This window comes from Cebus imitator, unplaced genomic scaffold (genome assembly GCF_001604975.1).
Source record: "Cebus imitator isolate Cc_AM_T3 unplaced genomic scaffold, Cebus_imitator-1.0 Scaffold461, whole genome shotgun sequence".
NCBI classification, from domain to species: domain Eukaryota; kingdom Metazoa; phylum Chordata; class Mammalia; order Primates; family Cebidae; genus Cebus; species Cebus imitator.
Genome location: NW_016107776.1, coordinates 1,490,931 through 1,503,753, shown reverse-complemented (window position 1 = coordinate 1,503,753; position 12,823 = coordinate 1,490,931). Strand labels below are relative to the sequence as shown.

General features: G+C 50.2%; 1 protein-coding gene across 3 annotated transcripts in view; it reads right to left on the bottom strand.

Annotated features, from left to right (window-relative positions):
- KLHL22 (kelch like family member 22) overlaps positions 1-12,252 on the bottom strand; it is a 45,051-nt gene extending 32,799 nt beyond the window's left edge. Inside the window, exons 1-3 of one of the 3 annotated variants that reach the window (XM_017512115.2) lie at positions 12,152-12,235; positions 8,510-8,579; positions 4,334-4,600 (exon numbers count right to left, since the gene is read on the bottom strand). In XM_017512115.2, the coding sequence (XP_017367604.1) occupies positions 4,334-4,560 (227 nt within the window). In that variant the 5' untranslated portion in view covers positions 4,561-4,600; positions 8,510-8,579; positions 12,152-12,235. Of the gene's footprint in view, positions 1-4,333; positions 4,601-8,509; positions 8,580-12,151 lie in introns of all 3 variants that reach the window. The other 2 variants (XM_017512116.2, XM_017512113.2) reach the window with 2 other exon arrangements.
- Positions 12,253-12,823: the final 571 nt, after the last annotated feature.

Sequence of the window (12,823 nt, the reverse complement as noted above, 5' to 3'; positions counted from 1 at the left end):
GTGGTGGCAGGCGCCTGTAATTCCAGTTACTCAGGAGGCTGAGGCAGAGAACTGCTTCAACCTAGGAGGCGGAGGTTGCAGTGAGCCGATATTGCACCACTGCACTCCAGCCTGGGTGACAGAGTGAGACTCTGTCTCAAAAAAAATAAAAAAAATACACATACACACACACACGCATACACACAATTAGCCTAGAAAATAATTGAGTTTGGGGTAGGTTCTGTGGTTTAACGAGATTACGCCAAATATTTTTAAAGATGTTTGGCTGGTCCAAAAGCAGTTATCTCAGTTGATTTTTTAAGATGTTTGGCTGGTCCAAAAGTAGTTATCTCAGTTGGTTGTTCAGTGTCAGTAACAGATCCTTGTTCTTCTCTTTCCCCTCTTCTCACTACTGCACTTGACTAATCTAAAAAATAATAATAATAAATAAAAATAGGCTAGGCGCAGTGACTTACACCTATAATCCCAGCACTTTGGAAGGTCGAGGTGGGTGGATCACTTGAGGTCAGGAGTTCAAGACCGGCCTGGCCAACATAGTGAAACCCTGTCTCTATCAAAAATTACAAAAATTAGCTAGGCGTGGTGGCACGCACCTGTAGTCCCAGCTACTCAGGAAGTTGAGGTGGAAGAATCACTTGAACCAGGGAAGTAGAGGTTGCAGTGAGCCAGGATCGTACCACTGCACTCCAGCCTAGATGACAGGGTGAGACTCCAACTCAAAAAAGTAAAATAATACATAAAAATAGGCCAGGCGCAGTGGCTCACACCCGTAATCCCAGCACTTTGGGAGGCTGAGGTGGATGGATCACAAGGTCAGGAGTTCGAGATCAGCCTAGCAATATGGTGAAACCCCATCTCTACTAAAAATACAAAAATTAGCTGGGCATGGTAGTACACGCCTGTAGTCCCAGCTGCTCAGGAGGCTGAGGCAAGAGAATCGCTTGAACCAAGGAGGCAGAGGTTGTAGTGAGTCGAGATCATGTCATTGCACTCCAGCCTGGGTGACAGAGAGAGTCTCTACCTCAAAAAAATAAATAAAAATTTAAAAATTAAAAATAAATAAAAAATAAAAATATTCAATTTCGTCTCTTCTGGGTCTTTGTAGTCAGAAAAAAAGATTTTCAATGTTAAATGTCAGAGCTTTTTGGGTTTCAGAGTTGTGGACTAGTATTTTTTTTTTTTTAAATGTATGGATACTTTGTTTACACAGGGAAGGGAAAATAAAAATAAAAAAAAAAGAAAAAAAGAAAAATGTATGGATACATAGGAACATTTAAAAACTGGTTACCATGGGACGAGGGGCAGGGAGATAGGAGGACAGGTGCTGGGTATCCTTTTCCATCTCTTCAAAAAGGTTTTTTTTTCTTTTGGAAACAGAGTCTCATTTGGAAACAGTCTCACTCTATCACCCAAAGCTGGACTACAGTGGCACCATCTTGGCTTGGCTCACTGCAGCCTTGACCTCTGGGCTCAAGAAATTCTCTCACCTCAGCCTCCCAAGTAGTGGGGACTACAGGCGTATGCCACCATGCCCAGCCAATTTTTGTATTTTTTGTAGAGTTAGGGTTTTGCCATGTTGCCTAAACGAATCTCAAACTCTGGGACTGAGGTGATCAGTCCACCTCAGCCTCCCAAAGTGCTGGGGTTACAGGTGTGAGCCACTCTGCCGGGAAAAGTTTTTTGGTTTTTGTTTTTGAGAGACAGGCTCTTGCTATGATGTTCAAGCTGCAGTGCAGTGACATGATCTCACTACTCATCAGCATGGGAGTTTTGACCTGGTCCATTTTCAACCTGGGCCGGTTCACCTCTTTTTAGGCAACTCTGCTCCAGGAAGGTGATCATTTTGATGCCAAATTGAGTGTGGACACCCCATTGTCATCGCACACTGCAGTCCAAAACTCCTGGGCTCAAGAGGGGCTGAGAGGGTGAGTCCAGGGGATCCCATAGGCTTCGCAGCCTCTGGCCATCCTCTCCTGCACAGATCCTAAGCCTCCTGCAGTGGGCCCTCAGCTCCCCTCCCCTATCTACTGTCCTGTATTTTATCTTAATGCTTATTAAAGGCCTCAGCTGAATTTCCCTGGCGAACTGAAAGAACTCGGCTTCCCCTGGACACGTCTGCACCAACCACTACTGGGTCACATTATTCATAAACTCTTTCTGGAGACAGAGGCACTTAAACCATACATATTTTGCTTGACAGTTCCTAATTTAAAAAAGAGAGAGAGAGGGAAAGAGAGAGAGAGAGAGAGTGAGAGAGAACTACAACCAAGCCTTGAAGACAAAATGATCAAACAGAATCAGAGCTAGAATGGAACACCTCAGGCTTGGAGTCCCATGACAACCTTGCTGGGGACCATGAGTGGCCCTCAGTCCTTCTCAGCCTCATGCCACATATGTGAAATAAGGGTGGTGACACCCACCTCCTCAAGTGCAGAGCAGTGCAGCCAATGGGGGAAACAGTGTACTGATCTGCTATCTGTGCACAGAAATGTATTCATTTAAGCCACAACTATTGTTTGAATATGTGAAAACCACATTAGACACTAGGGATAAGAGACAGATTACAGCCCAGTGGACAAGATAGATAAGCCACAGGTTTCTCACACTGTGCCAAGTGTTGGGATGAGGTCACAGTGGAAGTCATAAGAAACCCCAGAGGGGCCAGAGAACTCAGTGGGAGGGCCAGAGGCTAACACCTGAGGGATGAGAGGTGTGAGCCAGAAAATGGATGCCTAGGGAAGGAGTGACTACAAACATCACGCAGCTATGCACATAATGCATGCACGGCAATAATTACCCAGACTTGGGCTTTAGTACCCACAGGGTGCCAGAGAAGTAAAAGGGCTTATATGGACCTTCCAACCTTCCAGCTGGCATTATGAGAAGTGGTGATATTGAAAGACTTCAGGATAAATTATCATGTGTTAAGAAAAGGTGAGCGTGGGCTGGGCACGGTGGCTTACACCTATAATCCCAGCACTTCAAAAGGCCAAGGCAGGCAGATCACCTGAGGTGAGGAGATTGAGACCAGCCTGGCCAACAGGGCAAAACCTCATCTCTACTAAAAATACAAAATTAGCTGGGCATGGTGATGTGCACCTGTAATCCCAAATTATTCGGGAGGCTGAGACAGGGGAATCTCTTAAACCCCTGTCTAGGCGGAGGCAGAGGCTGCAGTGAGCCAAGATCACACCACTACACTCCAGCCTGGACAACAGAGCAAGACTCTGTCTCAAAAAAAAAAAAAAGAAAAAAAAAAGGAAAAGTGAGTGTGTATAAAGAAAGGAAATATAGCAAAGTGTTAACAATTGGTAGGCCGAGCATGGTGGCTCATGCCTGTAATCCCAGAACTTTGGAAGGCCAAGGTGGGCAGATCACCTGAGGTCAGGAGTACAAGACTAGACTGGCCAACATGGCAAAACCCCATCTCTACTAAAAATATAAAAATTAGCTGAGCGTAGTGGCAGGCGCCTGTAATCCCAGCTCCTCGGGAGGCTGAGGCAAGAGAATGACTTGAACCTGGGAGGCGGAAGTTGCAGTAAGCGGAGATCATGCCATTGCACTCCAGCCTGAGGGACAAGAGCGAGTCTTCATCTCAAAAAAAGAAAAAAAAAATTGTATTTGGCTATTCATCATACTATTCTTTAGAATTTTCCATAGATTTGAAAATTTCCAAAATGAAAATGTTGGGAGTAGGAATGGAAGCCAGAGTAATGCAGAAAGAAAACCTGTTTTATACCAAGACATTGTACTTGCAGCTAAAAATTCATTTTACAAAATGCAGTATTAAAAATACAGTCAAGCATTTGGGGAGGGGAAGGGAGAGTATGGCAGGGCAGGGCAGAGCAGTGGAGCGGAGGGGAGAGGAGGGGAGGGCAGAGAAGGGGAGGGGAGAGGAGGGGACGGGATGGGAGGAAGGAAAGGAAAGGAAAAAGGAAAGGGGAGAAGAAAGAAGAGAGGAAAGAGGAGAGGAAGGGAAGAAGAATACAGAGAAGAGGGAAAAGAAAGATAAAAGGAGAGGAATGGGGGGAGGGGACGGGAGACTAGAGGAAAGGAGAAGAGAGGGGAGGGGTGTAGAGAGAGAGAAGAAAGAAAGAAAGAGAGAGAGAGAGAGAGAGAAGCCAAGCCAAGCCCAAGAGACAGGATGGCTGAAAGAAAAATGAACTCTAAGACCCCTTCAGCCTCTCATACTTGTTGACTAAGTCATCACCACAAGGAGTGGGGGAGGCCCTGAGGTGAGCAGGAGACCAGCCGCTGTCACTACCAGTACCTTTACCAGCAGAGCCAGGATTATCTGTGTTATTATTCTAACAAACAATTCTAACGAACTCACCTGAAGTAATCGCAGGATGCAGCCAGCAGGATGCGATGGGCCTCGATGTGTCTGCCCTCTACCACCAGTACAACATCAAAGAGGATCCCACTGTCCCGGAGAGCTAGCAGCCCTCGGAGCAAGGCCTGGGAGTGCTGTGCACTTCGGTAGGTGTTGTTCACGCAGTGTGGGTGGGAGGGCTGTGCAGGCAACTTGCAGAGCTGGGTGAACTCCTGCTCCTCCGCCATCCTGACAGCCACAAGATCCCTTACCACTGCCGCCTGTCAGCTGGCAAAACAGAGTGGACAGGGGTGAGCAGTTAGGCATCAGCCCCACCACATACAGACTGGCCAGCTCTGTGGCTCCCCTTGCTCCTGTGCCTCCCTCAAGCTCATTTGTTTTCCCTCTGATCCCAAATCCCCTAATTCCCTCTCCCCTCCCACCTCTGGTCCAACTTCCTGATGGCCTTCTTCCTGATGACCTGTGTCCCATCCTGCCCAAGACCCTTCATCCCATTTTATCTTCTTCAGCATCAAAGTCAAACAGAAGGGTTGGGGGAAACTGACTGACCTGGGTTGGAGCCCCACTCCACAGAGACTTAAAACATAACCAACCTGAGCCTGGCGTTCCCCAACTGTAAAAAGAGAGATAAAAGTACCCATCCCATTGGGGTATTCTAAAATTGGTAAAACATGAATATAAAGCATAAGCACACACCAGGTTCTCAAGAGTTCTTCTTCCCTCCCATTGAGAATGAATAAAATTAGGTTCTTCCCCATAGCAATGGTTGCATAAAAATGGCAAGACCTGAGTAGTGGTCAGGAGACACAGAGCCAGGAGTCTGGGAGGTGGGCGCCAAGGGGTGACATTTCCAGGGTCTACTTCCTTTTACTGAGATTCTGTGCGTCAAGCACAGTAACTTTGATTGAACCTGATGCATTTAAATTCATCTGCATTGCCTTCTAAATTAAAGGCTACCTTCTAATAATTGAGTCAGTATGCTCAAAAACTGCAAACTGATTTGAATAGGTGCCTCAGAAACCTAACCAGTAAAACAAACCTACTGCAAATGCATTTTTGCCATGCACCAACCAAAAGCAACCGTAGACAGCCAGCTGCTCAGGTCAGGGAGTGGCTAGTTCCACACTGTAAGGCATGGCCAAGCTGTAGGCTCTGTAGGTACAGCATAGCCAGCTACAAGATATGAACATCTGTCTTCTTCACCTCACTTCATTCTTTCCTCTCCCCAAAATATGCTTATTCTCCAATTACCTCCAGTCATGCATCACTTAACGTTGGGGATACATTCTGAGACATGCATTGCTGGAGGCAATTTCCTCATTGTGTGAGTATCACAGAGCACACCTATACAAATCTAGATGGCAGAAACTACTCTACACCTAGGCCATAAGGTACAGCAAAATGCTCCCATGCTACATACTTGTACAGCATGTTACTGTAGTTCTGAATCAAAAAAACACACAGTTTTTCCTCTCCTCTTATACCACAACAACCAACACAGAAGACTTCTAACCAAATGTCTGAGAATTTTTCCCCATTAAGAAGCAGGCAATCAATTCTGCCAGATACCAACTGGGTGTCCTCTAATTCACCAGTCCCCAAGCTTTTTGGCACTAGGGACCAGTTTCATGAAAGATAATTTTTCCAAGGGGTGGGGGAATGGTTTTGGGATGAAACTGTTTCATCTCAGATTATCAGGCATTAGTTAGATTCTCATAAGGAACGCATAATCTGGACCCCTCACATGCACAGTTCACAATAGGGTTTGTGCTAGTATGAGAATCTGATGCCACCGCTGATCTGACAGGAGGCGGAGCTCAGGAGGTAAGGCTGGCTCACCCTCCAGTCACCTCCTGCTGTGTGGCCTGGTTCCTAACCAGCCACAGACCGGTACAGGTCTGAGACCTGGGGGTTGGGGACCCCTGCTCTAATTCAGCTCTAAACTATCTACCTGGTTACAGTGTCAGATCCCACAGGTTGAGGGCTCAGTTCCCCAGGTTGTTTCACCTGTGCTTCTGACCAACAGGCTATATATTAGGGCTCCCAAGACCCCCTTCTTGGGTTTAATTAATTTTTAGAGCAACTCACAGAACTCGGGAAAATACTTATGCTTACTGGTTTGCTATAAAGGGTATTACAAAGGACACAGATGCATGGGGCCAGGCATGTGGGAAGTGGTGCAGAGACTCCAGGCCCTCTCCAGGAACACCACCCTTTAGAAGTCTCCATGCATTCAACTATCCAGTTGTTTTCCAAACTCAGTCATTTTGAATTTTTATGGAAGCTTCATTACATAGGCATGATTGATTAAATCACTGGCCATTGGTGATGAACTTAATCTTCAGTCCCTCTCCCCTCTCCAGAGGTTGAGAGGTAAGGCTGAAAGTCCCAACCCTCTTAACCTGCCTTGGCCTTTCCTGTGAAGGATCAGCCCACATCCTGAAGCTATGTAGGGGTTGCTGACCAGCATGCAAAAAGGCATCACTTTGGAGAGTCCAAAGATTTTAGAAATTGTATGCCAAGAAATGAGACAAGACCAAATATATATTTCACAATATCACAGTACTGAATACTATAGCAACTGTAACACAATAGTATTTGTGCATGTCAACATAGACAAGGTACAGTAAAAATATGGGACCATCATCCTTCATGTGGTCCAATGTGTCACTGACTGAAATGTCAATGTGTGGCCCATGATCATATATCTTTAAAACAAAAAATGGCTGGAGATGGTGGCTCACCCCTGTAATCCCAGCACTTTGGGAGGCCAAGGTGGTCAGATCACCTGAGGTCAGGGGTTCAAGGCCAGTCTGACCAATATGGAGAATCCCATCTCCATGGAAAATACAAAATCAGCCAAGTGTGGTGGCGCGTGCCTTTAATCCCAGCTACTCAGGAGGCTGAGGTAGGAGAATCCCTTGAACCCGGGAGGCAGAGGTTGCAGTGAGCTGAGATCACGCCATTGCACTCCAGCTTGGGCAACAAGAGCGAACCTCCATCTCAAAAAAGAAAAAATGAAAAACAGTAAGTGTATTAGGTGAATGGGAACAAAAAAAAAATAGGTGCTAATATAAAACTTACCAAAAAGAATAGGTCTCCTTCACTACTGAGGCTCAGGGTCACCCCCTAACCCACTCCCTGGATGCCCTACTGTTTCCCATCAAACATACTCAGTTATCTGTGTCTGTTCCTCAGTTTGCCTCCTGGACCTGGGACCTCTACCCACCCATCCACTCATTCCTTTCCCCCTCCCTGGGCTGGCTAATCTTTCTTATCAAGGCCCCAGAGATGGCCAGAGCCAAGGTGTATCCCCCGTGACCACCTCTTACGATTCTCTCTTGCCTGGAAACTCTGCCCTATGATAATTCTCCCTTTTCCGACCCCTCCCTTTCATCTCACACACCCTGCTCCAGCCCACGCTTCTTTCCCAAGGGTTTGCATTCTCAGTTTCACCTCCAGCTCAGTGCCTAGTCTAGCTAGTAGCCCTCCAATTTGTCTAGTTTTGTTATTGGTACAGCTATCATTTCAATGTTGGTAGCCTCAATATCTCAATGATATTTTTTCCTTTCTAACCCACGTGCCCTATGAACACCCTAGTTCCGATTCCTTCACCTCGCCTCCATCTCAGATACCCTCTACTCCTCTGGGGCCACAACTCTGGGTCAGACCACAGCAATGATGCCCCAACCAGTTTCCCTACCTCTTGCCTCATCCTCCCCAGGCTGCTCTCTTTCAAGCCTTACCTACTCAGCACCATCAGCAGTCCTTAGACCAAAAGGGATACCTGTCATCCCCTGAACACCTTTAGTCACCCCTCTAGGCCATTCTGTTTCTCTCAGTCCCATATTGGTCAAGGTCTAGCTCCATCACTTCTCCCTCCATCGTTGTACAGAGAACATGATGAATATGCCCCACCACTCAAACCTGCCTATTTATCCCCCACAAGGAGATTCTGGCTTCTTGAGGGCTGAGGCTTTATCTCACAAACATCTCAAAAGCCCCCATGGCTGGTTCCGCCACTTGCTAATGACAGACTCTGGGCACTTGTCTCATATATCCATGCCTCAGCTTCATCACCACCATGACCGCCACAGAGTCAAGAGGGTCTCCTCTGAGGGTGGCCTCCGCAACTGACTACCCCAACAGACATCAAGCCCCCAGGTAGATCCTCACCTTCTGTGAGCACAGTAGGACCTCTGCTCTCTTGGTAAGGGATAAATGGCAGCTACTCCCTAAACACCTACTGCAAGAACAAGTACAGTCAAACAAAAAGACATCTTCTAGGGGCAGGCAAAGCACATTTACCAAGCACAATTTAAGAAACTCAGCTAGGGCTTAAGGAGGGCATGCCAAAAAAATGAACCAATTCCCTGCTGTGAAGGAGAACAGCACAGAGTGCAACGTTTAAAACCACATATATATAGCAAGCACTGGCTATCACCAAAATGTCCACTCTCAGGAGAATAGATGTCATGGCACAGTGATTTGACAGAAAGCTAGGCAACAGTTAAAATGTGCAAAGTGGCCAGGTGCAGTGGCTCAGGCCTGTAATCCCAGCACTTTGGGAAGCCAAGGCAAGCAGATCACAAGGTCAGCAGTTCAAGACCAGCCTGGCCAACATAATGAAACCTCATCTCTACTAAAAACACAAAAAATGGCTGGGCACAATGGCTCACACCTGTACTCCCAGCACTTTGGAGGCAGAGGCAGGCAGATCACCTGAGGTTGGGAGTTCGCAACCAGCCTGACCAACATGGAGAAACCCTGTCTCTACAAAAAATACAAAATTAGTCAGGCATGGTGGTGCATGCCTGTAATCCCAGCTACTTGGGAGGGAGGCTGAGGCAGGAGAATCGCTTGAATCTGAGAGGCGGATGGAGATTGCAGTGAGCGATCACACCACTGCACTTCAGCCTGGGTGACTGCGCAAGACTCTGGCTCAAAAAATATATATACGTGTGCAAAGTAGCCTGGGCACAGTGCTATAATTTCAACACTTTGGGAGGCCGAAGCAGTCGGATCACCTGAGGTCAGGAGTTCAAAACCAGCCTGGCCACCATGATGAAATCCCACCTCTACTAAAAATACCCATCGGCGTGGTGGTATGCGCCTGTAATCCCAGTTACTCCAGGGGCCAAGGCAGGAGAATCACTTGAACCAGGGAGGCAGAGGTTGCAGTGAGCTGAGATCGCGCCCCTGCACTCTAGCCCTCGAGAGAGAGCAAGACTCTGTCTCAAAAAAAAAAAAAGGGGGGGGGGCGCAGTGGCTCACACCTGTAATCCTAGCATTTTGGGAGGCTGAGGCGGGTGGATCACAAGGTCAGGAGTTCAATACCAAACTGGCCAACGTGGTGAAACCCCATCTCTACTACTAAAAAAAACAAAAATTAGCCGGGTGCGGTGGCTCAAGCCTGTAATCCCAGCACTTTGGGAGGCCGAGGCGGGTGGATCACCAGGTCAAGAGATCGAGACCATCCTGGTCAACATGGTGAAACCCCGTCTCTACTAAAACTACAAAAAATTAGCTGGGCCTGGTGGCGGGTGCCTGTAATCCCAGCTACTTGGGAGCCTGAGGCAGGAGAATTGCCTGAACCCAGGAGGCGGAGCTTGTGGTGAGCCGAGATCGAGCCATTGCACTCCAGCCTGGGTAACAGGAGCGAAACTCCATCTCAAAAAAAAAAAAAAAATTAGCTGGGCATGGTGGCTCATGCCTGCAATACCAGTGCCACTGGAGGTCAAGGTAGGTGGAGTTCAAGACCACCCTGGGCAACATAGCAATACGTCTTCTCTACAAAAAAATTAAAAATTAAGTAGTCCCGGCTATCTGGGCTGAGATGGCCTGAGGTTCACTGTAGCCTCAAGCTCCCAGGTTGAAGTAATCCTCCCATCTCAGCTTCTTCAGTAGCTAGAACTACAGCTCACCACTGTGCCCAGCTAATTTTTCAAATTTTCTTTGTAAAGAAGGTGTTCCACTATATGGTCTAGGTTGGAGTCTAGTGGTGGGGTCTTGGCTCACCGCAGCCTTCATCTCCTGGGTTCAAGCGATCCTCCCACCTCCGCCTCCTGGGTGGCTGTGACTACAGCTGCTAGTCGCCATGCCAGGCTAATTTTTTGTATGTTTTGTAGAGATGGGGTCTCCCTACCTATGTTGCCCAGGCTGGTCTCGAATTCCTGAGCTCAAGCAATCCCCCCATCTCCACCTCCAAAGGCTCTGGGGTTCCAGGCATGAGCCACCATGCCCAAGCCCCATTTTCGTGTTTTTTTTTTTTTTTTTGAGATGGAGTTTCCCTCTGTCTCCCAGGCTGGAGTGCAGTGGCCTGATCTTGGCTCACTGCAATCTCCGCCTACCAGGTTCAAGGGATTCTCCTATCTCAGTCACCCGAGTAGCTGAGATTACAGGCAGGCCACCACACCCAGCTAACTTTTGTATTTTTAGTAGAGACGGGGTTTAACCATGTTGGTGAGGCTGGTCTCGAATTCGTGACCTCAAGTGATTCGCCCGCCTCGGCCTCCCAAAGTGCTGGGATTACAGGTGTGAGCCACCGCGCCTGGCCAGACCCCATTTTCATTTGACACAGGGCTACGCTAGCCTGAAGCTCTTCCCCAGTGGCATAAGCCCAATTCTAGTCATCAAAAGCAAGTTCCCTCTGTGCTGTTCGAAGTTTTAGGGGGGAGTGGAAAGAAAGCTTTATGCCCCACATAGGTACAAACTGAAGGTCATAAAATGGTTTTTTTTGTTGTTTTTTTTGTAGAGTCGGGGTTTCACCATTTTGGCCAGGCTGGTCTTGAACTCCTGACCTTGTGATCCACCCGCCTCGGCCTCCCAAAGTGCTGGGATTACAGGCGTGAGCCACCTCGCCCAGCCCACAAAATGAATTTTTATGAAGTCATGGATGGCAGAGTCCAAATCATTTCAGAGCAACTTTGGACTCGGACATTTTACTGAGTAAATACCCTGAGTCCTCTGTGGGGCCCCCGAATGAGCAGTGTCCCCTCAAAGAAACTCAATCCTTGGGAGAATGAAGCAAGGCCGACCACAAAGGCAAAGGGGGCGGCTCGGGTAGAGGAGAGGGAGTGGGTCCTTATTCCCAGCGGGGGAGCCTTCCAAAGGGTGCGCTCTTGAAGAATTTCCCAGAGAGCCGCCTCCGAGGCCCTCGGCGCGCCCAGGCCCGGAGCGAGGGCGCCCAGAGAGGAGCCCAGGCATTATTAGGTGGAGGCACCCCGCTGCCCGCCCCCGATCCATTCGGCTCGGCCCGCGCCGGATCTAAAATGGTCAGAGCTGGCGGCCGACGTTCCGCACTCTGGTGATTTTGCACTGACAGCGCGATCTCTGGCTCCTCTCAGGAAACCAGGCGAGACGGCGAGGCTGGGCTCCTACCGCCCCCCGGCCCGGCCGAAGGAACTGAGACTCGTCAGGCCGGGCCCCGAGTCGTCCGCCTGTTGCAGGGCCGCCCGCGCAGCGCGGAGGGTCGCGGCCGGGAAGGCCGCGCTCCGACCGGCCGCGGTCAACACAGCCGCGCGAGGGCAAGGATCCCGGCGCGCCCGCAACCGCGCGGAAGAGGCCTCGCACCTTGGTCCCCGCTCCCGGCCTCTACGCGCCCGTGGATCCCGCCGGCAGCGTCCCCGCCACGTCAGGCCGCTAGCTCGCCTCAGGTCGCCGCCCCCGTGCCTCCGGCCCGCGCCCTCCCCGCCCCCGCCCCCGCGGCCCCCCGGACTCCGCGCCGCTGGCTTGCCCCCGGCCCAGCGTTGCCTGCGTGCCGCCCGCCACCCGCGTTCGCCGCCGCCCGGCCCGCCCGGCCCACGCCTTGCAGCTGACCTGGTGCCGCCGCCAGCCGAGGCCTCACTCGCAGCAGGAGGGAGGCGGGAGGCGGCAGGCGGGAGGTGGCAGGCGGGAGGCGGGAGGCGGGGCGTGCGGTGCCTGTGGGGGCAGGGCCTACGTCACGTGGGACCAACTGCGCAGGCGCAGAGCGGGCCCGTCGGTGCTCTGCCGGGCGGGGTAGCAAGCGCCGGGGCGGCCCTCCTCCCGCGCTGCGCTGTGAGTCCCCGCACTAGCGCGGCACCTGGCACCTGGCGGAGACAAACCAAGGAATAAGTGAATTTGCCGAGGGTCGCGGCGTCTGAATCCATCGACTCTTCCCTTGCCTCGGTCCTGCCCTCATTCCCCGGGTCACTCCCTCTTGCCCTTCCTCACAGTCTCTCTCCCTCCTCATTTCCTCCCTCCCCTTTCCTCAATCCCTCCTTCACTCTCTCCTCCCACCCTCTCATTTCCTCCCTCTCATTTCCTCCCTCTGTGTCTCATCCCACCATTCCCTTCCTCCATCCTTCACTCAATCTCTCTCTCCCTGTCTCACTCCCCCATTCCCTCCCTCCCTCATTCCCTTTCCCTCTCTCCTTTAACTCGTTTCCTTCATCACGCACTCATTCCCTCCCTCCTGCGCCTGCTCCCTCCCCGTTCCCTCCGCGGTCTGCGCGCACCTCCCTTAGGCAG